Source organism: Lepidochelys olivacea, assembly GCF_965140295.1.
Source record: "Lepidochelys olivacea isolate rLepOli2 genome assembly, chromosome: 10".
In the NCBI taxonomy this organism is placed as follows: Eukaryota; Metazoa; Chordata; order Testudines; family Cheloniidae; genus Lepidochelys; species Lepidochelys olivacea.
The window spans coordinates 15,582,152-15,608,326 of record NC_140420.1 but is presented as its reverse complement, the minus strand read 5'-3'; the positions used below and the strand labels follow the sequence as shown (position 1 = coordinate 15,608,326).

Below are 26,175 nucleotides of genomic sequence, written 5' to 3'. Positions count from 1 at the left end.
TCACAAAAGAGCTCCAGCATAGACCGAACAGGAGGTACGGGATCTGATCGCTGTATGGGGAGAGGAATCCATGCTATCAGAACTCCGTTCCAGTTTTCGAAATGCCAAAACCTTTGTCAAAATCTCCCAGGGCATGAAGGACAAAGGCCATAACAGGGACCCGAAGCAGTGCCACGTGAAACTGAAGGAGCTGAGGCAAGCCTACCAGAAAACCAGAGAGGCGAACGGCTGCTCTGGGTCAGAGCCCCAAACATGCTGCTTCTATGATGAGCTGCATGCCATTTTAGGGGGTTCAGCCACCACTACCCCTGCCATGTTGTTTGACTCCTTCAGTGGAGATGGAGGCAATACAGAAGCAGGTTTTGGGGATGAAGAAGATAGCTCACAGCAAGCAAGCAGGGAAACCGGTTTTCCCGACAGCCGGGAACTGTTTCTCACCCTGGACCTGGAGCCAGTACCTCCTGGACCCAGCAGGCAGAGAAGGGACCTCTGGTGAGTGTACCTTTTAAAATACTATACATGGTTTAAAAGCAAGCATGTGAAAGGATTACTTTGCCCTGGCATTCGCGGCTCTCCTGGATGTACTCCCAAAGCCTTTGCAAAAGGTTTCTGGGGAGGGCAGCCTTATTACGTCCTTCATGGTAGGACACTTTACCACTCCAGGCCAGTAACACGTACTCGGGAATCATTGTACAACAAAGCATTGCAGTGTATGTTTGCTGGCATTCAAACAACATCCGTTCTTTATCTCTGTGTTATCCTCAGGAGAGTGAGATATAATTCATGGTCACCTGGTTGAAATAGAGTGCTTTTCTTCAGGGGACACTCGGAGGAGCCCATTCCTGCTGGGCTGTTTGCCTGTGGCTAAACAGAAATGTTCCCTGCTGTTAGCCACAGGGAGGGTTGAGGGGGTAGCCACGCAGTGGGAGGAGGCAAAATGCGACCTTGTAACAAAAGCACATGTGCTATGTATGTAATGTTAACAGCAAGGTTTACCCTGAAAGAGTGTAGCCACTGTTTTATAAAATGTCTTTTTAAATACCACTGTCCCTTTTTTTTTCTCCACCAGCTGCATGTGTTTCAATGATCACAGGATCGTCTCCTTCCCAGAGGCTAGTGAAGCTTAGAAAGAAAAAAAAACGCACTCGAGATGAAATGTTCTCCGAGCTCATGCTGTCCTCCCACACTGACAGAGCACAGACAAATGTGTGGAGGCAAATAATGTCAGAGTGCAGGAAAGCACAAAATGACCGGGAGGAGAGGTGGCGGGCTGAAGAGAGTAAGTGGCAGGCTGAAGACAGGGCTGAAGCTCAAATGTGGCGGCAGCGTGATGAGAGGAGGCAGGATTCAATGCTGAGGCTGCTGGAGGACCAAACCAGTATGCTCCAGTGTATGGTTAAGCTGCAGCAAAGGCAGCTGGAGCACAGACTGCCACTACAGCCCCTGTGTAACCAACCACCCTCCTCCCCAAGTTCCATAGCCTCCACACCCAGACGCCCAAGAACACTGTGGGGGGGGCCTCTGGCCAACCAGCCACTCCGCCACAGAGGATTGCCCAAAAAACAGAAGGCTGGCATTCAATAAATTTTAAAGTTGTAAACTTTTAAAGTGCTGTGCTTAAAGTGCTGTGTGGCATTTTCCTTCCCTCCTCCACCATCCCTCCTGGGCTACCTTGGTAGTCATCCCCCTATTTGTGTGATGAATGAATAAAGAATGCATGAATGTGAAGCAACAATGACTTTACTGCCTCTGCAAGCGGTGATCGAAGGGAGGAGGGGCAGGTGGTTAGGTTACAGGGAAGTAGAGTGAACCAAAGGGCGGGGGGTTTCATCAAGGAGAAACAAACAGAACTTTCACACCGTAGCCTGGCCAGTCATGAAACTGGTTTTCAAAGCTTCTCTGATGCGTACCGTGCTCTTCTAATCGCCCTGTTGTCTGGCTGCGCGTAATCAGCAGCCAGGCGATTTGCCTCAACCTCCCACCCTGCCATAAACGTCTTCCCCCTTACTCTCACAGATATTGTGGAGCACACAGCAAGCAGTAATAACAGTGGGAATATTGGTTTCACTGAGGTCTAAGCGAGTCAGTAAACTGCGCCAGCGTGCCTTTAAACATCCAAATGCACATTCTACCACTATTCTGCTCAACCTGAAGTTGAACAGCTCCTGACTACTGTCCAGGCTGCCTGTGTACAGCTTCATGAGCTATGGCATTAAGGGGTAGGCTGGGTCCCCAAGGATACATATAGGCATTTCAACATCCCCAACAGTTATTTTCTGGTCTGGGAAGAAAGTCCCTTCCTGCAGCTTTTGAAACAGACCAGAGTTCCTGAAGATGCGAGCGTCATGTACCTTTCCCGGCCATCCCATGTTGATGTTGGTGAAACATCCCTTGTGATCTACCAGAGCTTGCAGCACTATCGAAAAGTACCCCTTGCGGTTTATGTACTTGGTGGCTTGGTGCTCCAGTGCCAAGATAAGGATATGGGTTCCGTCTATAGCCCCACCACAGTTGGGGAATCCCATTGCAGCAAAGCCATCCACTATGACCTGCACATTTCCCAGGGTCACCACCCTTGATATCACCAGATCTTTGATTGCGTGGGCTACTTGCATCACAGCAGCCCCAACAGTAGATTTGCCCACTCCAAATTGATTCCCAACTGACCAGTAGCTGTCTGGTGTTGCAAGCTTCCACAGGACTATCGCCACTCGCTTCTCAACTGTGAGGGCTGCTCTCATCTTGGTATCCATGCGCCTCAGGGCAGGGGAAAGCAAGTCAAAGTTCCATGAAAGTGACCTTACACATGCAAAAGTTTCACAGCCACCGGGAATCATCCCGGACCCGCAACACTATGTGGTCCCACCAGTCTGTGCTTGTTTCCAAGCCCAGAATCAGCATTCCACAGCATGAACCTGCCCCATTAGCACCATGATGCATGCATTGGCAGGGCCCATGCTTTCAGAGAAATCTGTGTCCATGTCCTGATCACTCACGTGACCGTGCTGACGTCACCTCCTCGCCTGGTATTGCTCTGCCAGGTTCTGGTGCTGCATATACTGCTGGATAATGCATGTGGTGTTTAATGTGCTCCTAATTGGCAAAGTGAGCTGAGCGGCCTCCATGCTTGCCTTGGTATGGCATCCGCACAGAAAAAAGGTGCGGAACGATTGTCTGCCGTTGCTCTGACGGAGGGAGGGGCGACTGATGACACGGCTTACAGGGTTGGCTTCAGGGAGCTAAAATCAACAAAGGGGGTGACTTTACATCAAGGAGTATTTCAGGCAGGACTTCACGGAGGGTTCCAATAAGAAATGGTGCACCTAAGTTATTGTTCTTATTGGAACAAGGAGGTTAGCCTGGCCTCTGATTGATACATGACTCGATTTACCTCGCTGCACCTTCTCTGTGAGTGACTGCAGTGTGACCTAGAGGAATGAGTCCCCTAGACAGGAGAGGGGGGGAAGCAAATGAGTACAAAACAAATCTGGTCTATTTCTTGTTTTGATCCACTCCATCTTTTACATCTTTGGCTGGCAGCAGACGGTGCAGAAGGACTGCATGCCATCCACATCTCATGTCTGCTCGGCAGAAGATGGTACAATACGACTGCTAGCCATCCTCATCTCTTGCCTGTCCAGCAGAAGATGGTACAGTACGACTGCTAGCAATCCGTATCGCCTGCCTGCTCACCATAAGACGGTTCAATAGGACTGACTGCAGGACTAAAGAGAATGACCTGGTCAAGTCACTCCAAATTTAGTCCCTGTGGCCAGGAGCACCTCGGACACGATGAGAACGGCTACCAGTCGTACTGCACTGTCTGCTGCCAGAAGGCAATGGGTTGCTGCTACTGTGTAGCAATGCCGTACCGCGTCTGCCAGCACCCAGGAGACATATGGTGACGGTTACCTGAGCGGGCTCCATGCTTGCCGTGGTATGGTGTCTGCACAGGTAACTCAGGAAAAAAGGTGCAAAACGATTGTCTGCCCTTGCTTTCACGGAGGGAGGGAGGGAAGGGGGGCCTGACGATATGTACTCAGAACCACCCGCGACAATGTTTTAGCCCCATCAGGCATTGGGATCTCAACCCAGAATTCCAATGGGCAGCGGAGACTGCGGGAACTGTGGGATAGCTATCCACAGTGCAACGCTCCAGAAGTCGACTCTAGCCTTGGTACTGTGGAAGCACTCCGCCGAGTTAATGCACTTCGAGCATTTTCTGTAGGGACACACACACTCGAATATATAAAACCGATTTCTAAAAAACCGACTTCTATAAATTCAACCTTATTCCGTAGTGTAGACATACCCTAAGATTCGACAGAAAAGCTTAACCATCACCTATCAAAAAAATCAAACACTGTATCAGCTGGAAATACATAAAATTCATAGGGAAACAAAAGATCAGCATGAATTAAATCAGTAAACAAGGTGACCAATAATAGCTTTTCTTACTGACAACTCACAATGTGGTGCAATACTTTGAAGATGACACAACTGGTCTTCTAGGAACAAATTCTGCCCCCCCCCCACATCTCCCTCTCCATGGCTGCAGAAGTTCCCAGATGTAGTGAAGATGTGCTGTGAAAGCTTTAGGGAAATCTACAAGAAAGCTATAATCCCGGAGTGCCAGTGTTGGGGAAAGGCTGATAGATCTGCTGCTGTGTGTTTTCAACAGCCAGTGATGCCCTGTGAAGTGGCATCACAAGCGTGACCAGGCACATGGAAAGATTACTTCTCCTCTTACCCTCACAGAACCTCCCTATAACTAAACCTGGCTACCCAGAGTTGCTATTTAGGAATGGAGAATAAAACGCAGTTACCTTAAACAGAAAGTTATTATGTAAATTATTCCAGACACCTAAATTGCTGTGACAGAATAGCACAAAAAACAGATGACAGTAAAAGCAAGGCACTCTTCTTAAAAGAACTAATCCCACATAATTTAAATCAGTGCCAAGAGAGGTCTGTAATTGCCCTATGATAAGTGAGCATGAATTACAAACTACCAGTGGAAAATGTTTACCATTTCACTGCTACTCAGTACGTCTGAAGCATCCAACTAATAATGTGTTTATCAAGAGTAGCTGAATGAACCAAACCATCCATCCTAAACATTTTACTCATTTGAAGGGAGGTTCCATAGATACAATTCTGCACATTTTTAATACACAAATAATGAAACACCATCAAATAATCTCTTGTAATTTGTGCTCAGAGGACTTTCTTCAACCAGTTCTCTAAGTAGGATTTTCACGGAAAACCATTGTTTTACATATGGACTATTATGAAATTACATCAAGGTTATTGTTCTATTAACAGGCAATACAATGGCACCCTTAACTTCCAACAGTACTGACTACCAATATTAATGACAAGTGTAGTTGTGCCATTCCCCAGGATACAATCTGGAATGTTGGACAGCTGTGTCCCCTCAGTTCTCCAACCTGGGGTGCCTTTTACACTGTTTCGCTGCGAGAGCAACCACTCCTAGCCTGCTCACACAGCCTCCAACATGTGAACTACCCCCAGGTATGCTGCAAGAGTGCTTCAGCCAGCCAGCCACCCTTGAATTATACTGCAGAGTGACACCAGCAAATTCCCAATCCCAGACTTCCCCCAGAAATGTGTATCTTGTACTGTCCAGCTTTTTCCTTCTGAACAATACAAGCTCATATAAAGTCCGTCATTTCGTTTACAGAAAACGTTATCCATAAATCTTATCTCAAATTAAGTTTCCCAAACACTTCAATGCAAACACACACTAGTTTAAATAAAAAGTTTAACTACAGAAAGATTTTAAGTGATTACAAGTAATGAAACATAAAAGTCCAAATTGGGTACAAAAAAATAAAGGTAAAACACAAACCAATACTTGACAAGTTAAATGAATTCAAAGCAAAAGTCTCTCTCAACCCATGTTCATTTGCAGACTTCCTGGTGGGATGCTTTCCAGCCACAACCCATCCCCCAGTCCAGGGCTCCTTTCCTTGTCCTTCAGGCATTGTGGATGTCGTGGGCAGAGAGAAAGGAAGGTGAGAGGTGATTTGGGGCCCCTGTTCCTCATTTTTTATATCTTTTTCTCCTCTTTGATAATCGTCTCCAGCTGGGGTTCAGCAGATCTGGGGAGATGGGAACTTCCAGCTGTTCCATTGCCAAGCTGTAAATTTCTTGCTCACATCCTTCTTCCTGCCAGTGTGTCCACTTAACCAGGTGCCGGTCCATTTGATTATGCTAACATTCCATTTGGTTATGCTGATTATACCAAGGCATCAGTTTGCCTATTGTCTCTAAGGAACTGGTTTGTGCCTGCTTTTCTAGACATGGAACATATCTCAGCAATATCATACATTAGAATCTTATAACTTTACGTACAATGTTGTCACATTTTACCAGGACAATGGTGTTCAGCAGACTGAGTTTTCAAATGATACCCCATAGGCATACTTTGTACAAAATTTATCATCCTCTTGTAGAAAGGATGAACATAAGGGTGCAGACTGTCACAACAATCTGCTAGACCTTTATATTTTACTCTTAATTTTTCTGTAGCACATGGACTGGTACTCATAGAGATTAATATATTACAAATATTAACCTGCAATCATCACATACTTCCAGCTCATATAATGTCACTAAGCATTTAGAAAATGTCTGAAGGATTCTCTATGGCCAGAATAATAATTAGGTTACCAAATATAGTTCCAGAACTATAATGCCACTGATGTTTTTCATTTTAACTGGTAAGGCATTCTGGAGTCTTTAAATTATAGGACTTGAAAAATCTTTCAAGAACTTAATCTTTCAGGTTAAGGAGATTTATGCTACTTAGAGTTGGAATGCTAGATAGTCAGATTTGGCATTGTCATCTTTATTTTCAACTGGTGACACTAACACTTCTGAGACAATAAGTAAGATGCCTGAATTAGCCATACAGCATAATATCTACCAACATTTCAAGTTAATATTTCCACTTCCTTGGACAGATCTGAGGAAGATTTGTATGAAGTACTGTCTGCGTATAATTTGTCAATCAAGGATTTTGTCAAATAAAGAATTAGTTTCAGTCTCCAAAAAAATACCTATATCTATATGTGTTTAGATCTTATTTTACTCATGAACACACAGAAACTAGTCGGAACTAAGGTTCACTTGAAACTAGACTGAGACTATCAACTCATATCATACAGGTTACCCAACAGCTATTGGCTGCTAATTAGGTCCTTTTTAAAAACAGGAAACTCTACAAATCTACGGTATCCTATGGAAGAATGTGTCAAGTGATGGCCTGTTTGAACATCTATGTGACTACAATACTGTCCCATTATTGACTCTAGATGCCACAATGACTCTTTCTTTCTTCATATGTAAATTCTCCTACACAGGAATATGATGAGCCAGGAGGTCCCTACCAGTCCCAAATCCAGTCCCCTGCTATTGCAGGCAACTCCATCACATAATTCTGTTCACAAACTTATCATGCTTCATTTTAAAACTAATCAGTTTGTTTGCCAAACCGGTCCTATTAGAAGCCTGTTCAAGAACCTCACTTCTCTGATAGTTAAAATCTTTCTTCCAATTTCCGGTCTAAATTTATTCATGGCTGGTTTTTACATGTGTTCTTGTGCCGTCATTGTCCTTTAGCTTAATTAGGTCTTCTCCTATCTTGATTTTTACCCCTATTATGTATTTATAAAGAGCAATCATATCCCCTCTGACCCTTCATTTGCTAGTCTAAACAAGGCAAGCTCCTTGAAAACTCCTCTCCTTTGCAACTTGCTATGGAAAATGTAGATTCCCAGGACAAAGCATATCAGGATGCAACAGCAACCTGAAAGTGAGCATATACTATAAATTCTTCCAGGTTTGCAGTACTTACAGTGCACTAAAGCTGGACTCAAACCATTTCAATTCAGCTAGAGGGCTGTTATTGATATTTAGTAAATTCTGTCAATTAACATTTCTCACCTTTTCTTGGTCAGTGAATTCACAACTCCAAAACAAACCGCATCCTGCATGTTTGACATGATCACATTTGTTAGGCAACAGGCATTATAGAAATTTAAAAGGCGAAGCTGGAAAACTTTCATTGCTGTAAGACACAAGGACTGACCTAATGTACAAGAAAGAACTCCTGTTCTCTGAGAAGATGTGACAAAGTTTTAACTGTCTTGATTTTAAGACAATGTTTTGATTACTTTTATTGCATATTGGCTGGAAACAACACAACTGAGTTCAGGTTTTTCAGGAAACATTAAGCATAATAATAAAGTCACAGTGGTTTCAATTATTTCCTGTTAATGATTTCCATGTTACTATGTGCATTTGATTTAAATGGTAGGGCCAGTTTTGACGGATTGAACACTGAAGCAGCAAGATTCAGACTGGAGAAGGGCTAGCAGTGAACAACTGCTTACACATGTAGAAGTAGTTTATAACATACAAATCTGATTTCGCTGCACCTTCAGGGCTTCTGGATCAGACTTTTATGTCATGAGGTTAAGAAGAAATGGCAAGAATTGGTCAGATATTCTTACAAGTGGAAATGATGCACGTGCTTTGAGGAGCAGTTTGTTTTTGAAGGAGACAGAAAGTCGTCTTCCTTTTATCTTTTTGTTGTAGTAAGCTTTTCATCCCCCAAGTACGATCCAAGCAGGCCATCTCCTTTGACCTCAGAATACTCTTGTTGGGGACACCAGGGAGAAGACACAGGGCAGTGAGCCAGCCAGCCAATCATAATTTTACTGCCAAAAGGTACGGTTGCTAATTTTGGTTGGACGTATTCCTGGAAGTTTCATCACATCACATTTAATTAATCTTTAATTCCTGGATACTCCAGGACAATCCTGGAGGGGTGGCAACCCTAGCTAAAAGTGAGGTCATTGCCTATCCCCTAGTACATCAAGTTGTCCTTACATTGGCTAGTTGTCCTTGAGCCAAGCCCTGAAGGGGTTACAGGATCCCCTTCAGTTCCTGGTCTCACTCCCCTACACTACAACTTAATTTTTTGATAGGTAATGCCCATTACTTTCCAACTCTTGATGGAGTTGATCAGTACTTTTCACAGTCTGGGTCTGAGCCAATTTTCTTGCCCCATTACCAATCTCTTTATTTATGGCTTTCCATGAAAGCAAAACTATCCTGAGGGCTAGATTTGAGTCAACTGGACACATTACAAGCTGTGCTAAGCTCTGACCAGCTATAGATTCAACTTCTTTTCACCACATGGACTAGTGAGGCACTGGATCATCAAGCATCCTGAGGGCATGGGCTACAGAAGTAGCCCTGAGGCAAAAGCTTCCTGCTTCTTGCATGAAAATGAGAAACTTCTCACTGTGGTCCAGGTCCCTGCAGTCTCTCACTCCTTTCTAGGCCATCTTTCACAGGGGTTTAGTATTCAAACTTTCTGAATACATGCTGCCAAATTAGCCTCACTGACTGGACTACAGGATACAGAAGTCCAAGAGATCAGTATGGTGCTTGATCTAAATCCAATATTCTCAGACTGGAAGCCACAATTCTGTTTTCGAGCAATAACTTAAAATTTCTCCACCACTTTCTCCAGATATGATTGAATGATTTGGAGCAGACTGAGCATGTGAACAGGAGTTTGCCTTTTGTTAAATTATATCGCAATACAGGCAATCTAAATTATTTAATGTTCCTTTTTAAAAGTAAGGTTTTTCTGTGCTTGTACAGCTGGGTTGTTTTTAATGAGGAAAACATACTATATAATCTCTTCACCTGTTTAATGACTGGTAACTTGTAATTCAGAAAAGAAAGGGAGACTTATGTAACCCCACAGTGTCCACAAAAACGTTAATGAAACATTGTGTGTCGATTTAAAGTTTTACTCTTTGTCCGTTTAATTCTGATTTATGTGAGAAGTCATGATACATTTTACTGCGTAGGAACAGAATATTTACTCCTTGTTACAGCTCCATTTAAACCATTTACAGCTTACATAAAACAACAATTATCAGATCTCTATTGTTGGCTCCCATAATGTGCTAGTTGCTCATCAGCTGTTGTGATTAAACATTCATTCAAATTAAATTGAGGATACATACAAGACCTGGTACATCAACCTGCTCTTAAGAACACATTTCCTGGTACACAGTACATAACAGCAATGTACTTCTCCAGTTCTGCTGTACAAACCAGGTACATTTTATACCACTGTTACAAACAGATATTTTGTTAAAATGGATACTGGTAGAATTTGGCAGCAGTAAGAGTTTGAGCTGCATTTTCAAAGTGTTAGTGAGCAGTACACAATGAATCAAAATAGCAAGTACGAAAACCTTTTCAAAATGTTTAAATATTGTTGTCATATATGGTACTGCCTCCATTCAAGAAACTGCATAACCGACATAAAGCATTAGTTGACATGTTCATGAAGTCTAGCACTGTGACAAATGAAAAGGACAAGCAACAGACACCTTCAGCCTCTTGAATCAGGTCATATTATAGAGGGAGTCCACAGCTCTCTAATATGGTATCAAATTGTTCCATAGGTCCACGTAAAAGAAGTGGAGCAAACCACAAAGGGTCCCTCTAAGCAAATTCGCAGGGTCAAGAGAACACTCTTGTAAACCAATTCTTATACACATAGTTCCACTAAAGTCAATGGATATATGTCACTTGAGAAAAAGTTTGAGATAGGGTCCGAGGACACTAATTCACTTATTTCAATTTTAACTGATTTTAAAAGTGACACTGTCTAATTTTTTAAAATCTAGTCCAATCCTGCAAACCTTACTCATGCAAGTAGTTCCACTGAACTCATGGGGCTATTTGCATGGGAAATGAATACTTATGTGAATAAGAGTTGGCAGGAACAGGTCGTTTTTCCATGTATTTCTAAAGATACTTAAAATATCAAAAAACATCTAATTTTTTTAACCTTGATATTATTTTTACATTTCCACTAAGCCTGGATAATGAAAATTGATTAGTCTGTTTCACTTTATTTTTCATGCAGTAGTACTATGGTAAAATGTTTGGGATGCAAACACTGCAGCCTAAATCTTATTTTCATTGATTTAAAGAAAAATACAAAACCTAAAATTAATAGAAATTATGATTTTAACATGCAAAATTGAATTTAGGCTTATATATAGTTTCTAATATCTTGAAATATCATATAAATTTAAATAAAAAGTTATTAAATTTATAATTGAATTTAAAAATGAGCAAGACTTACCATTAACAGCTTTTTCATAATTTTTCCCCAGGTTTATTACATTCCGTAGCCCAGGATTGAACTGTTCCATAACATTCTGATGATCAGAAAAAAAGCCATATTATAACAAAGAAAACTCAGTGCTGGCAATAAGTACACAGAAAAGCTGATTTGAGTCACCACAGCATAAGCCAGCACTTGTCTACATTGCAAATAAAAACCTGTGGCTGGCCCGTGTCAGCTGAATTGAGCTTGTGGGACTTGGGCTAGGGGGCTATTCAACTGCAGTGTAGACATTCAGGCTTGGGCTGGAGTCCAAACTCTGGGACCCTGAGAGAGAAGAGCGTTGCAGAGTTTGGGCGTTAGCCAGAGCCTGAACAGCTACACTGCAATGAAACAACCGCCCTGGCCCTGTGAGCCCAAGACAGCTGATGCAGGCCAGTTGTGGGTTTTTAATTGCAGTGTAGACATACAGGTCCAGATTTTAATTTCAGGTGCAAGGCAGATATTGAAAATCTGCTACTGTGGATGTTAGATTAGGATATCGGTGCAAAATTAACCTCTGGACTAAGCAGTGTAACACTTCCAATTTCAATGTATTTGTGCTCACTTAAAACAGAGATGAATCTGACCTTTTCTCTAACCTTGGTAAGAGTGCTCATATATTCAAGACTAAAGTTTACACAGATCCTTCTTTAATGAGGGAGAGAGGGAGAAATAGGAGAGAAGGGAAATCCCTTTTCTCCACTACTACCTAAATATTTTAAGACAAGGAAAAAATACTGGCTACTATTCAGAATTTGGATATTCCTTCAAAAACAAAAAATACTTTTGAGTTTTCTGACTAGACAAGTGACTTGGATGACTTAACACCTTCCAATCAATAACAATATAGTGATGGGCCTGCTGAAAGGTTGTTTTTTGTGCGTGCGTGCGTGTGTTGCAGCATGGTATTTTGAAAGACCAGTTGACACATTCAATTTGAAAGCTCAATATACTGTATGGTGTCAGCCCAATTTGAGCGTTAGTACTTCCACCAAAAAGTAAAATGAGAATTACTGGCTTCCTTCAAGGCAAAATGAAACAAAAAAACTCCCACTACAGCTGCTTTTGAATATTGTTACAATTATCTTGGCTGGAGCAACTAAGACTAGAAATCCAAAAATCACATTACATGTCTGCCTTCATAACCACCAAATTCTATAACAGGTGAAGTGGCAGAGATTGTGAAACTGTCATTCACAATTCAGGAAAATAGCTGCATTGGTCCAATTTAGAAAAAGTAACCATCCATTGAGATCCAGTTTTAAACACTCCAAATTTTAGAAATGCCTCCCCTCTGTCGAAAAGTGGAAGGAGACAGCAGCATTTTCCTTCAGACCAAGATATTCAAAAGTGGCCACTGATTTTTCAGTTTCAAGAGCTGAGACACCTTGAAGAGGCCTGATTTTCAGAACATCCATCCTTGGAAAATCTGGCCCTTTTAAAAGTGTCTCAAATTGGGTAATAAAATGCATGCAATATTACTAATTACTTTTGAAAAAGTTGGGTACGGTGTTTAGCTACTTGGTAGGTTGCTTGAACGATAGTCTTATGGATTTATGTGGTTGTGGTTTAGCTGTAATTCAGATAATTACCCCATTTATGTTTAAAAAGAAAAGGTAAAGAAGCAAAAAGAGGAGTGGGTTGATCTTGCATTCCTTACTCTTGCTAAACTTCCAATGATGTAAACAGGACTATGCCTGAGCAAACACCACAGGACTGGCTACATTTATCATATTACTGGTCATTTTAAGCTAAGTAGCTTCAATATTATGACTGTTTTCCCCTTGTATGTTAAATACAATTCCCCTTTTAAAGGATTTATCTCTTGATATCCACAAATACTGAGCAATTAATCTTCACAATATATACTTTTATTTGGAATATATATATAGTGCTAAATTATTTTGTGAATCACTGAGATTTTGCAATGTTTATAATTTCAAATTACCTCAAGCACTCTACAAGCACTTATTATGCCAAAGCAATGCTAGAATTCAAATATCAAAGGTGAAGGAAAATGAAATGGAGAGAAATATAAAATTATATTGTATTAGTTCTGCACTATCAAATTTAAATTGAACAGTTTTAAAATGTAAGCAGTTTCAATGTAAAATCTCCCATCTTTTTCAGATTTTTTGTTCGGTGATGGCTTGTATAGGAAACCCAGAAGCTGGAAGCAGGGGCCGGGGGGCGGGGAGGGGGGATCTTATACTGGCAACAAATTCTATTAATTGTTTTAACTTCAATTTATACATATGTTACTGAAATCTGTTCTGCAAGTCCATTCTTTTCTGTATATAATCAACCTTTCCATTTTCTGACATATTTCCGTATATGGTACATCAAATACAAAAATAATAGAGGCTTTTACAAAAATAAGTATTACGGGTTCTGAGAGAACCTAGAAAAAAAGACCTTCTAATAAACTCTGAAATCTGCAAAGTAAATCTACAAATTCCACAGTGCTACATTATAAACCACCAGAAACAAACAAGGATCATTACATATTTGAGAACTTGCATAGTAATTGAATAAAGGAGTTTGACCTGAAGCACTGGCATCTTTTTAGATGTTATTCAAATAGATTTACTTTGAAAATCAAGGTGTTCAAAATAAACACCTTCTGTTTAACAGAAAGACCAGATGGCAATGAAAAAGTCTTAAACTTTTGTGTGCTGTACTGGTAATATACTAGCAAACGTATGTCTGTTTAGTATATGCATGGACCAAGAGAATGTGATAAGAACATTTTAAAATGTAAAAAATGTGGGAAGAAAAAAACCCAGATTGTCATCTTAAGGCTATTCAGACAACATAAAGAAAAAAAAGAAGCCTTTTTTACAAAGCATCAATCAACAATGAAACCTAGTTAATTTATAAAGTGAAGAATGAGTTAAAATTGGTTTCAAGTACAACCATCACTTCTGTTTTCCTTTTTCTAAAAGTGGAAGGAGAACAGCAGCATTTTCCTTCAGACCAAGATATTCTGTGCCACTGTAGTGCTTTAGTGAAGACACTACTATGCTGACAGGAGCACTTCTCCTGTTACTACAGTTAACCAACCTCCGTGAGAGGCAGTAGCTATGTCGACGGGAGAAGCTCTCCTGTTGACACAGTGCTGTCTAGACCAGGAGTTAGGTCAGTATAACTACATCGCTCGGGGTGTGGATTTTTCACACTCCTGAGCAACGTAGTTATATCAATATGTTTGTAGTCTCGATGTGGCCTTTGTTGGCACCAGCGGGAGTGTAAATTCTAATGTGCACCACCGCATCACACACTAACTGGCTTATGTGGACCCTCTGGCATGCACTAAAAATCCCCCAATGAAATGGGACTGCATTTAACATGCAAACAGTACTACCTTAATGTGCACTATAGATCTTTTAGTGCTTGCTCCATGGGCCAGTTAGCGTGCAACATGCACAAAGGATGGGAAAGGAAACAAATGAAGTGAAAAAACCCATGTAGGCCACGTCTGCTGGATCGGCGGGTAGTGCTCAATCTATTGGGGACTGATTTATCTTATCTAGCGTAGACGCGATAAATCGATCCCCGATCGCTCTGCCGTCGACTCCGGAACTCCACCACTACAAGAGGCGGAAGCGGAGTCGACGGGGGAGCCGTGGCCGTCAATCCTGTGCTGCAAGGACGCAAAGTAAGTGATTCTAAGTCTATCTAAGATACATCTACTTCAACTACGCTATTCTCATAGCTGAAGTTGCGTATCTTAGATCAATCCCCACCCCCAGTGTAGACCAGGCCCTAGTCTCCTACGTGCTAGTCTAGTGCCCTATGCTCTGGTACCACAATGCCTCTTATCTATTCATAAAAATACTTAACTAGAAGAGAACAACAGGCATATAACCATATAGAAGAGAACAACAGGCATATAACCATCTCATACAGCTCTCTGAGCTTTACGATGAATGGAAATTAAGAGGAAACACCTATTCAAAACAGCCATCAGGAAACATCTTTTTATGCAAAGTACAGCAAAAAGGCAAAACGACCTGCCATGAAAGAGTTTGAGAGAAATATATTGTGGTCATTCATGAAACAATTATATGGAGTTGTAATAGAGTCCACTGCTGGGCGCCTTCAACTCCTATTGAAGTTAATGGGAGTTGAATGTGCTTAGGACTCTCCAGAATTAAAAGGGAACTAACCTTGCATTTCCACACGTGTTCTCTCTCTCTGTAATATAAAACACTCACTCACTCACTCCTCAATTCCTGCTACTATTATAAACAGTTTTAACCTTCAAAACAAATGAGACCCATTGTGGGAGTTCTTTCCTGTAAATGCTCAGCTTTGCTTTTTATTTTGTAATGCACGTATTCAAAACAATAGCTCAGCAGGTATCAACACAGCTAAACAATACTCAGAGTCCCTGTAGCTTCAGGTTTACATCCTGCTGACACTTTAACCAACAAAAAAATCAATAGATTATACACAAACACACATGCTGTATATTTAGTAAACCTTACTATTCATATTATTACAGTGTTAGATATTCAGTCATAGCAAGACTGAGCCATGCCTTAGTAGTTATTAAATATTTATATTGGGCTGATTACATGTGCTATTTCATATTTAAAATAACTGCAAATTACATTTAGAAGAATCCTTTAATATAACAATTTTATGTTTGGAAATCCCCTTGAGATTTCTTTAATTGACTCAAATAGGAGTCATATATAAACATACATAAAACAAGTCATAGTGTACTGGGCTCAAAACATTTTTTTTTTTTCGTGATCATACTACATCTCTAAAACAAATAAAATTAGGCCTGTTCTCATCTTCATTAAGAGTCTCAACCTGTTCCATTGAAGGCAATGGGAGCTTTACCACTGATGTCAATGGGTGCAGAATCAAGTCCTAAACCCATTTTATATTGGTATAATTCCACTCTAATGAACAGAATTGCAGTGGTGTAAAACAAAATTAACAAAGTGAAAAAATTAAGATCCAAATGTTTATTCAAACCAGGTAAGATCTTATGATTGATTGTCAGTTTGCCAAACATTTACCATTTAAAGGAGAAACACATTAAAGCGATTGTCCATCAGTATGTTTCAAATATAAATTATTTTTCAGGAGGTTATGAACATGTGACCCAGGATGAAATCTAGGTCCAAATGAAGCATTAAGTAGGCACAACTCCATTGTAGTCAATACAGATACATATTTTACATTTAGGTGGAATTTGGCTCTTGGCACTCCAGATCTCAACCTGGGAGTGTCTTTTACCTTTTTAAACACATTTTTAAAACCAATTTACTTTAGGTTTCAGTAGTACAAGACAATTGGTTTGATGAAACACATTTAAGGTTCTTAAATTGATTTTAATTTGTTTTTAAAATGAATATGGCAGGCAGTCCATAATCTAGTCACTGGTCCTTTTTTCTTTTAAAGGAATTTAAAGTAACTATTGTCAAGATTCTTAACTATGCATATATAATTACATATTTACATGACAAACCATGACTGTCTACAAGAAAGTATTATTTAGTAATTCCATACATTACCAGAAGAACCTAACACTTCCCTAAGTAAACAGGATATTTTAAAAACTGCCTAATATGCACTTAGAATTATTGCTATAGCGTTCAGGACAGTTATATGCAGTTTTAAATCAAGGCTTAATAACAAACACCATTGAACTATAGGAACTATCACCCCATCAAGAGTTCTGGAAACCTCGTAAGCCACAAGAGCACATCGTGAGTGTCTTGTGCAGTCACAAGAACATAGAAATGGAATTATAACTTTCTAATTCAATGCTTTCTTCGTTATCATTTTGCATAGTATGCAATCAGATGATTCACGGGCAGTTTTTCTCTATATTGCTGCTAGCATGAAGTCACATTGACTGTAGTGGCCTTCCAACAAGTGAATGGCCTAGCAGTCTACCTGGGGTCACACAGTATCTACTCTCACTGCAGAGCCTCTTGATTCATAGGTACAACATCATTCCAGTAAATTATTAGGGTTGTGTGCTCTGAGGAAGGTTGTGACTGCCTTTAAATCACGAACTTCCACACCCTCAAGTTTCATCCTGCATGTGCCAGTGTATCATATACTCAAAAGCTATGTAATATGTAAAGAATAAGAGGGCAAGATTAAGTGTCAATCTTAACTTTGAAATTCTTTGCTTTTGTTGATTTGTGGCTTTAGGGTGGCGGTGTAATAACAATATTGATTAGTTTTGGGGTGTTCACTTTTTCTTTTTATATTGCTAAATTAACACACAAATAATACCCCAAAGAAACATGAATTTACAGTCTACCTTGTCAACTCCTCTTTTAGCCAATCTGATTATTTGGGTAAATATGTGTAAGAACTTCAAACAGAGTGAATAAATATGTATTTAAAGGGCATCCAATAGCATGGATAGTACTATTAATGCACGACAAGGGAGGCAAGGTGGGAAACAGACAAGCAAGAGAACCTTTAATTTTCCTTTTCTTTTCCAATCTCTTTCAGTTCCCCTTCAAGCTAGGATTTTTTTTTAAGGATGAAAGCCGATAACTGGTCCTGCTAGCCCTATGTCCTACCATTCCTCAATTCCTGTAATCCTGTCACAATCCAGCATTTGTAACATTATAATTAACTTTCAGAGCTTCCTCCTGCAAACTTACTCAAGAAAATTATCCTATTAGCAATAGGCATACTTGTGTGAGTAAAGGGTTTGCTGATTTAGGGCCCATATTGGTAACTGTGATATCACAAATATTAGAGATTATGTAAGAGACAGGACAAGATAGAGTGTAGAGGAGAGAGCTTTTATTTATACACAAAGAACCTGATCTTCCTTCCAATAAAGTCAATGGTAATTTTGCCCAAATTTGGTATTTTTAAGCCCTCTAGTCACAGGTGCTGGAACTAGGGGTGCTGGGGGGTCCGGTAGTACCCCCTGTCTGACTTGAAGCGGTTTCCCTCATAAAAAGAGTTTACAGTTTAGTTCAGTGGCTCCCAGCACCCCCACTATACAAATGTTCCAGCACTCCTGCCCCTAGTGATCAAACAGAAAACACAACATGATTCCAACACAACTGGACTAATTGCAAGAAAAAAAGGTTGTAGGATCAGCCTGAAGTGTGAGAGTAACAAAACAAATGCGGCGGGGGAATAACCTTACAGAAACAGTTTGAGGGATTATAAACAGTCAATTTTTAAAACTGTTTTATGAAAACATACCTTGACAATGTATTATTATTATTATATATTATCTTGTATGAAACCTAGAAATCCTTCATTTGGGCTCAAAGCTGCAAATGCACATATGTAACTTGATTAACAAGTGTTTTTTGCAAGTCTGAGCACTTTGTCTGGTAAAATATAGTATGCAAAACTAAGATTATGGGCCAAATACTGCACTCATCTCTCAGCCAAAATTCTGATTTTAAAGAGTTTTTCCTGAGTAAGGATTACAGGATTTGACTCAGTATGATTAAATTCAGTGTGTTTAAATAAAGACACATGCAGAAATTCTAAGTATAGAGACTTTTAATATAGGTAGTTGCTGAGTTTGGAGAAGAGAGTTTCAAAATAAGTATGTACAGCTAATGTAGAGAAATAAAACGTTCTGCAACTAGCAATACACAGGTGTGTGTGATTTTTTTTAAAAAATTAAGAGTTGGACTGTCACTCATAGTTCATATACTTCTGCATGAGGCTCATTTATGGTTGTGTGTACACATTTTCACAAAATGGATTTTGTATCTTATAGATGTTGATTTATTACAAGCTTTAGCATATACTTATGATGTAAGTAAAATTTTAAAAAATTTTTGAAGAAAAATTTCACACCCCATACATGAATTTATACATAACTAATCAGCATCCAGACCTACAATTAAGCATGGCCCCATTTATGAAATTAGATCCACAAAGACTGACTCCTCTGCTGATTTGTAGCCTAGCTGGGGCTCAGGATCACCGCATGTGTGGACCTGTGTGAATCCGATTGCCAGACTGGGGCCCATGCCAATAACTTTACTCAAGTGCTTAAACATTTTTGGCTTCAGCCCAGAGTGAGAATCACTATTCATAAAACACCAGCAGTAAAATACCCTATTATCAAAATGAGCTATATGAATTACTGGTCACTTAAAGTTATTGATTCTGCTAAAGAAAAAATAAATCTTAAACTCTTTACGGCAAAAGAGCTTTAAGGCATTGTGGATCATATTGCAATACAGTGTTATGTGTAAAAAGAAAAGGAGTACTTGTGGCACCTTAGAGACTAACCAATTTATTTGAGCATGAGCTTTCGTGAGCTACAGCTCACTTCATCAGATGCATGCCGTGGAAACTGCAGCAGACTTTATATATACACAGAGAATATGAAAAAATACCTCCTCCCACCCCACTGTCCTGCTGGTAATAGCTTATCTAAAGTGATCATCAGGTGGGCCATTTCCAGCACAAATCCAGGTTTTCTCACCCTCCACCCCCCCACACAAATTCACTCTCCTGCTGGTGATAGCCCATCCAAGGTGACAACTCTTTACACAATGTGCATGATAATAAAGTTGGGCCATTTCCTGCACAAATCCAGGTTCTCTCACCCCCCTCCCAAAAACCACACACACAAACTCACTATCCTGCTGGTAATAGCTTATCCAAAGTGACCATTCTCCCTACAATGTGCATAATTAAGGTGGGCCATTTCCAGCACAAATCCAGGTTTTCTCACATCCCCCCCACCCCCATACACACACAAACTCACTCTCCTGCTGGTAATAGCTCATCCAAACTGACCACTCTCCAAGTTTAAATCCAAGTTAAACCAGAACATCGGAGGGGGGGGGGTAGGAAAAAACAAGAGGAAATAGGCTACCTTGCATAATGACTTAGCCACTCCCAGTCTCTATTTAAGCCTAAATTAATAGTATCCAATTTGCAAATGAATTCCAATTCAGCAGTTTCTCGCTGGAGTCTGGATTTGAAGATTTTTTGTTTTAAGATAGCGACCTTCATGTCTGTGATTGCGTGACCAGAGAGATTGAAGTGTTCTCCGACTGGTTTATGAATGTTATAATTCTTGACATCTGATTTGTGTCCATTTATTCTTTTACGTAGAGACTGTCCAGTTTGACCAATGTACATGGCAGAGGGGCATTGCTGGCACATGATGGCATATATCACATTGGTGGATGTGCAGGTGAACGAGCCTCTGATAGTGTGGCTGATGTTATTAGGCCCTGTGATGGTGTCCCCTGAATAGATATGTGGGCACAATTGGCAACGGGCTTTGTTGCAAGGATAAGTTCCTGGGTTAGTGGTTCTGTTGTGTGGTATGTGGTTGTTGGTGAGTATTTGCTTCAGGTTGCGGGGCTGTCTGTAGGCAAGGACTGGCCTATCTCCCAAGATTTGTGAGAGTGTTGGGTCATCCTTTAGGATAGGTTGTAGATCCTTAATAATGCGTTGGAGGGGTTTTAGTTGGGGGCTGAAGGTGACGGCTAGTGGCGTTCTGTTATTTTCTTTGTTAGGCCTGTCCTGTAGTAGGTAACTTCTGGGAACTCTTCTGGCTCTATCAATCTGTTTCTTTACTTCTGCAGGTGGGTATTGTAGTTGTAAGAAAGCTTGACAGAGATCTTGTAGGTGTTTGTCTCTGTCTGAGGGGTTGGAGCAAATGCGGTTGTATCGCACAGCTTGGCTGTAGACAATGGATCGTGTGGTGTGGTCAGGGTGAAAGCTGGAGTCATGCAGGTAGGAATAGCGGTCAGTAGGTTTCCGGTATAGGGTGGTGTTTATGTGACCATTGTTTATTAGCACTGTAGTGTCCAGGAAGTGGATCTCTTGTGTGGACTGGACCAGGCTGAGGTTGGTGGTGGGATGGAAATTGTTGAAATCATGGTGGAATTCCTCAAGGGCTTCTTTTCCATGGGTCCAGATGATGAAGAGGTCATCAATATAGCGCAAGTAGAGTAGGGGCTTTAGGGGACGAGAGCTGAGGAAGCGTTGTTCTAAATCAGCCATAAAAATGTTGGCATACTGTGGGGCCATGCGGGTACCCATAGCAGTGCCGCTGATCTGAAGGTATACATTGTCCCCAAATGTGAAATAGTTATGGGTAAGGACAAAGTCACAAAGTTGAGCCGACGTGCACGGGCTGAAATTGTGGAAAAGCAGCATCACTTGCCCCATAACCTCAGCCATGCAGAACACAATGCCATCCAGAGCCTCAGAAACAACTCTGACATCATAATCAAAAAGGCTGACAAAGGAGGTGCTGTTGTCATCATGAATAGGTCGGAATATGAACAAGAGGCTGCTCGGCAGCTCTCCAACACGAGTTTCTACAAGCCATTACCCTATGATCCCACTGAGAGTTACCAAAAGCAACTACAGCATTTGCTGAAGAAACTTCCTGAAAAAGCACAAGATCAAATCCGCACAGACACACCCCTGGAACCCCGACCTGGGATATTCTATCTACTACCCAAGATCCATAAACCTGGAAATCCTGGGCACCCCATCATCTCAGGCATTGGCACCCTGACAGCAGGATTGTCTGGCTACGTAGACTCCCTCCTCAGGTCCTACGCTACCAGCACTCCCAGCTACCTTCGAGACACCACTGACTTCCTAAGGAAACTTCAATCCATCGGTGATCTTCCTGATAACACCATCCTGGCCACTATGGATGTAGAAGCCCTCTACACCAACATTCCACACAAAGATGGACTACAAGCCGTCAGGAACACTATCCCTGATAATGTCACGGCTAACCTGGTGGCTGAACTTTGTGACTTTGTCCTTACCCATAACTACTTCACATTTGGGGACAATGTATACCTTCAGATCAGCGGCACTGCTATGGGTACCCGCATGGCCCCACAGTATGCCAACATTTTTATGGCTGATTTAGAACAACACTTCCTCAGCTCTCGTCCCCTAAAGCCCCTACTCTACTTGCGCTATATTGATGACCTCTTCATCATCTGGACCCATGGAAAAGAAGCCCTTGAGGAATTCCACCATGATTTCAACAATTTCCATCCCACCACCAACCTCAGCCTGGTCCAGTCCACACAAGAGATCCACTTCCTGGACACTACAGTGCTAATAAACAATGGTCACATAAACACCACCCTATACCGGAAACCTACTGACCGCTATTCCTACCTGCATGCCTCCAGCTTTCACCCTGACCACACCACACGATCCATCGTCTACAGCCAAGCTCTGCGATACAACCGCATTTGCTCCAACCCCTCAGACAGAGACAAACACCTACAAGATCTCTGTCAAGCTTTCTTACAACTACAATACCCACCTGCAGAAGTAAAGAAACAGATTGATAGAGCCAGAAGAATTCCCAGAAGTTACCTACTACAGGACAGGCCTAACAAAGAAAATAACAGAACGCCACTAGCCGTCACCTTCAGCCCCCAACTAAAACCCCTCCAACGCATTATTAAGGATCTACAACCTATCCTAAAGGATGACCCAACACTCTCACAAATCTTGGGAGACAGGCCAGTCCTTGCCTACAGACAGCCCCGCAACCTGAAGCAAATACTCACCAACAACCACATACCACACAACAGAACCACTAACCCAGGAACTTATCCTTGCAACAAAGCCCGTTGCCAACTGTGCCCACATATCTATTCAGGGGACACCATCACAGGGCCTAATAACATCAGCCACACTATCAGAGGCTCGTTCACCTGCACATCCACCAATGTGATATATGCCATCATGTGCCAGCAATGCCCCTCTGCCATGTACATTGGTCAAACTGGACAGTCTCTACGTAAAAGAATAAATGGACACAAATCAGATGTCAAGAATTATAACATTCATAAACCAGTCGGAGAACACTTCAATCTCTCTGGTCACGCAATCACAGACATGAAGGTCGCTATCTTAAAACAAAAAATCTTCAAATCCAGACTCCAGCGAGAAACTGCTGAATTGGAATTCATTTGCAAATTGGATACTATTAATTTAGGCTTAAATAGAGACTGGGAGTGGCTAAGTCATTATGCAAGGTAGCCTATTTCCTCTTGTTTTTTCCTACCCCCCCCCCCCCTCCGATGTTCTGGTTTAACTTGGATTTAAACTTGGAGAGTGGTCAGTTTGGATGAGCTATTACCAGCAGGAGAGTGAGTTTGTGTGTGTATGGGGGTGGGGGGGATGTGAGAAAACCTGGATTTGTGCTGGAAATGGCCCACCTTAATTATGCACATTGTAGGGAGAATGGTCACTTTGGATAAGCTATTACCAGCAGGATAGTGAGTTTGTGTGTGTGGTTTTTGGGAGGGGGGTGAGGGGGTGAGAGAACCTGGATTTGTGCAGGAAATGGCCCAACTTTATTATCATGCACATTGTGTAAAGAGTTGTCACCTTGGATGGGCTATCACCAGCAGGAGAGTGAATTTGTGTGGGGGGGTGGAGGGTGAGAAAACCTGGATTTGTGCTGGAAATGGCCCACCTGATGATCACTTTAGATAAGCTATTACCAGCAGGACAGTGGGGTGGGAGGAGGTATTTTTTCATATTCTCTGTGTATATATAAAGTCTGCTGCAGTTTCCACGGCATGCATCTGATGAAGTGAGCTGTAGCTCACGAAAGCTCATGCTCAAATAAATTGGTTAGTCTCTAAGGTGCCACAAGTACTCCTTTTCTTTTTGCGAATACAGACTAACACGGCTGTTACTCTGAAACCAGTGTTATGTGTATAAGCATACATATAAACACACTTGCCATAAACTGGGTTAACAGTAGTCATATTGGGGTATGTATACCCCACAACCATAATGTTTTCATAGATTTAATAACAAAAGCAAAACCCAAAACAGTGCAAGAGTCATAAGCTTAGCTGAAAAAAGTGAACACTTATGGCACAAAATATTTTAATTAATGCTATACTGTTCTCCACGTGAAACTACAAGGAGTCAAACAAATATCCTTAGTGTTACCATAAAAGTTTTTTGAAATTTTTTGTTTTATTTAAACTCCCCCCCCCCACACTCTTCTTTTTGTGGCATGTGTAAACATCTCATGGAAAAAACTTGCTTAGTAGCAGCCTGATCAAGGTAAAAGATCCTGACAGTTTGGGAGTAGCATATGAAAGGACTATAATCATTATCCTGGGTATGCTGAGTTCTCCTATATTGTTTAGAAAGGAAGAATAATGCAAGTATGCTGTACATCAGTGGCTTTCAACCTTTCCAGACTACTGTACCCCTTTCAGGAGTCTGATTTGTCTTGTGTATCCCTAAGTTTCACTTCACTTAAAAACTACTTGCTTACAAAACCAGACATAAAAATACAAAAGTGTCACAGCACACTCTTATTGAAAAATTGCTTACTTTGTCATTTTTATCATAGAATTATAAAATACATTGATTGGAATATAAATATTGTACTCACATTTCAGTGTATAGTATATAGAGCACTATAAACCCATCATTGTCTGTATGCAATTTTAGTTTGTACTGACTCTGCTAGTGCTTTTTATGTAGCCTGTTGTAAAGCTAGGCAAATATCTAGATGAGTGGATGTACCCCCTGGAAGACTTCTACGTACCCCCAGGGGTAAGTGTACCCCTGATTGAGAACCAGTCAGTTTTATACTGATGTGTTTCTGAAGGGTGACCTTTACTGTGCCAGCTGTCCTCTCCCCTGAGGGAGGGGAGTACGTGTGCGCCCAGGCAGGGATACCCCAGCTGTCCTCTCCCCTGAGGGAGGGGAGTACGTGTGCGCCCAGGCAGGGATACCCCAGCTGCTCTCTCCCCTGAGGGAGGGGAGTACGTGTGCGCCCAGGCAGGGATACCCCAGCTGCCCTGGGAGGGGACTGCCCCTTGGACTGGGTTATGTCGCTGACTCCCTGAGCGCCCCCTTTCGCCGCGGCCCGGCCCGGCCCTACTCACCTTGTAGGTGCTCTCTGTCAGCTTGTTCACCTCACCGGGATCCCGAGACATCGTGCCCCCGGACGCGGCGGCAGCGCCTCAGGCAGCAGAGAAGGGGAAGGGGGCGGCTGCGGCCCCGGAGAATCCGGCAGAGAGGCCGAGGGGGCCGGCGGGAAAAACTTTCTCCTCAGGGAGCTGCTCCGCTGCCCCTCACTCGGGCCGGGGGGGGGGCAGCGCTCTCCGCCCGGCCGCCGCCCCAGAAAAGTCCCGCCAGAGACAGCTCCGCTGCCACCTTCGCCCAAACTGTCAAACTTGCAGAACCAGCCAGCCCAGCCCGGCAGCGCTCCCGGGGCGGAGCCAGCGAGGTGGGGCCGTCTGACGCGGCAGGGCCCGCTGGCGGGGCGGGGCCTTCCGGGAGCGGCGGTGGGTTGGGTAGGGTGGGGTGGGCGGCTCCGCGCTCTCACCTGAGCCGCAGCCCATCCCCTCGTGCTGGGCGAGCTTTGAGCTGCTGTGTGGTGCCGTGAGAAAAAGGGAAAGTCGCCCCAGGGCACGACGGGCACCACGCCAGCGAAGGGCTACGAACAACTCTGCCAGGCGAGCTCCCCTCGGGGGGACACGACACGGCAGGGCCACTCTCCCGCGTCGCTGCAGTAATTGAGCACCTCAGGAAGGTTAATGGGCTTATCCTCACAGCACTTGGGCGGTAGGGAAGGGTTATAGCCCCTGCCAGTTCTGCCCGTGGTACTGAGGCACAACGAGAGTGAGTTGCTGGCTCATAGTCACTCAGGCTGGGCATCAAACCCAGATCTCCTGAGTCCCTGTCCAGTACCTTACCCAGTCCAGCAGGGCCACGCCCCGCACGTCCCTGAGACCGGAGTTAAGTTTAGGGCTGTGCAAAGACTGCAATGGTACATAATACCCTCCTCCACCCATAGCTAAGGTAAAGGGCTCTGGAGTGGCAGCAATAAAGGGAGCTTTTTCAAAACAGAAAGGGGTGAGAGGGTTGGGGGTTCATTGCGGAAGCTTTCTGCAGAGTGAATGGGATTAAGACACTGGCATCCACTT

The 26,175-nt window shown here is 42.2% G+C and overlaps 1 protein-coding gene across 3 annotated transcripts in view; it reads right to left on the bottom strand.

Annotated features, from left to right (window-relative positions):
- Positions 1 to 25,458, bottom strand: part of BAIAP2L1 (BAR/IMD domain containing adaptor protein 2 like 1) — a 68,810-nt gene extending 43,352 nt beyond the window's left edge. For all 3 annotated transcript variants that reach the window (XM_084640863.1, XM_084640866.1, XM_084640864.1), the window contains exons 1-2: positions 25,132 to 25,458; positions 11,210 to 11,285 (exon numbers count right to left, since the gene is read on the bottom strand). In XM_084640863.1, the coding sequence (XP_084496989.1) occupies positions 11,210 to 11,285; positions 25,132 to 25,182 (127 nt within the window). In that variant the 5' untranslated portion in view covers positions 25,183 to 25,458. The remainder of the gene's footprint in view (positions 1 to 11,209; positions 11,286 to 25,131) is intronic.
- Positions 25,459 to 26,175: the final 717 nt, after the last annotated feature.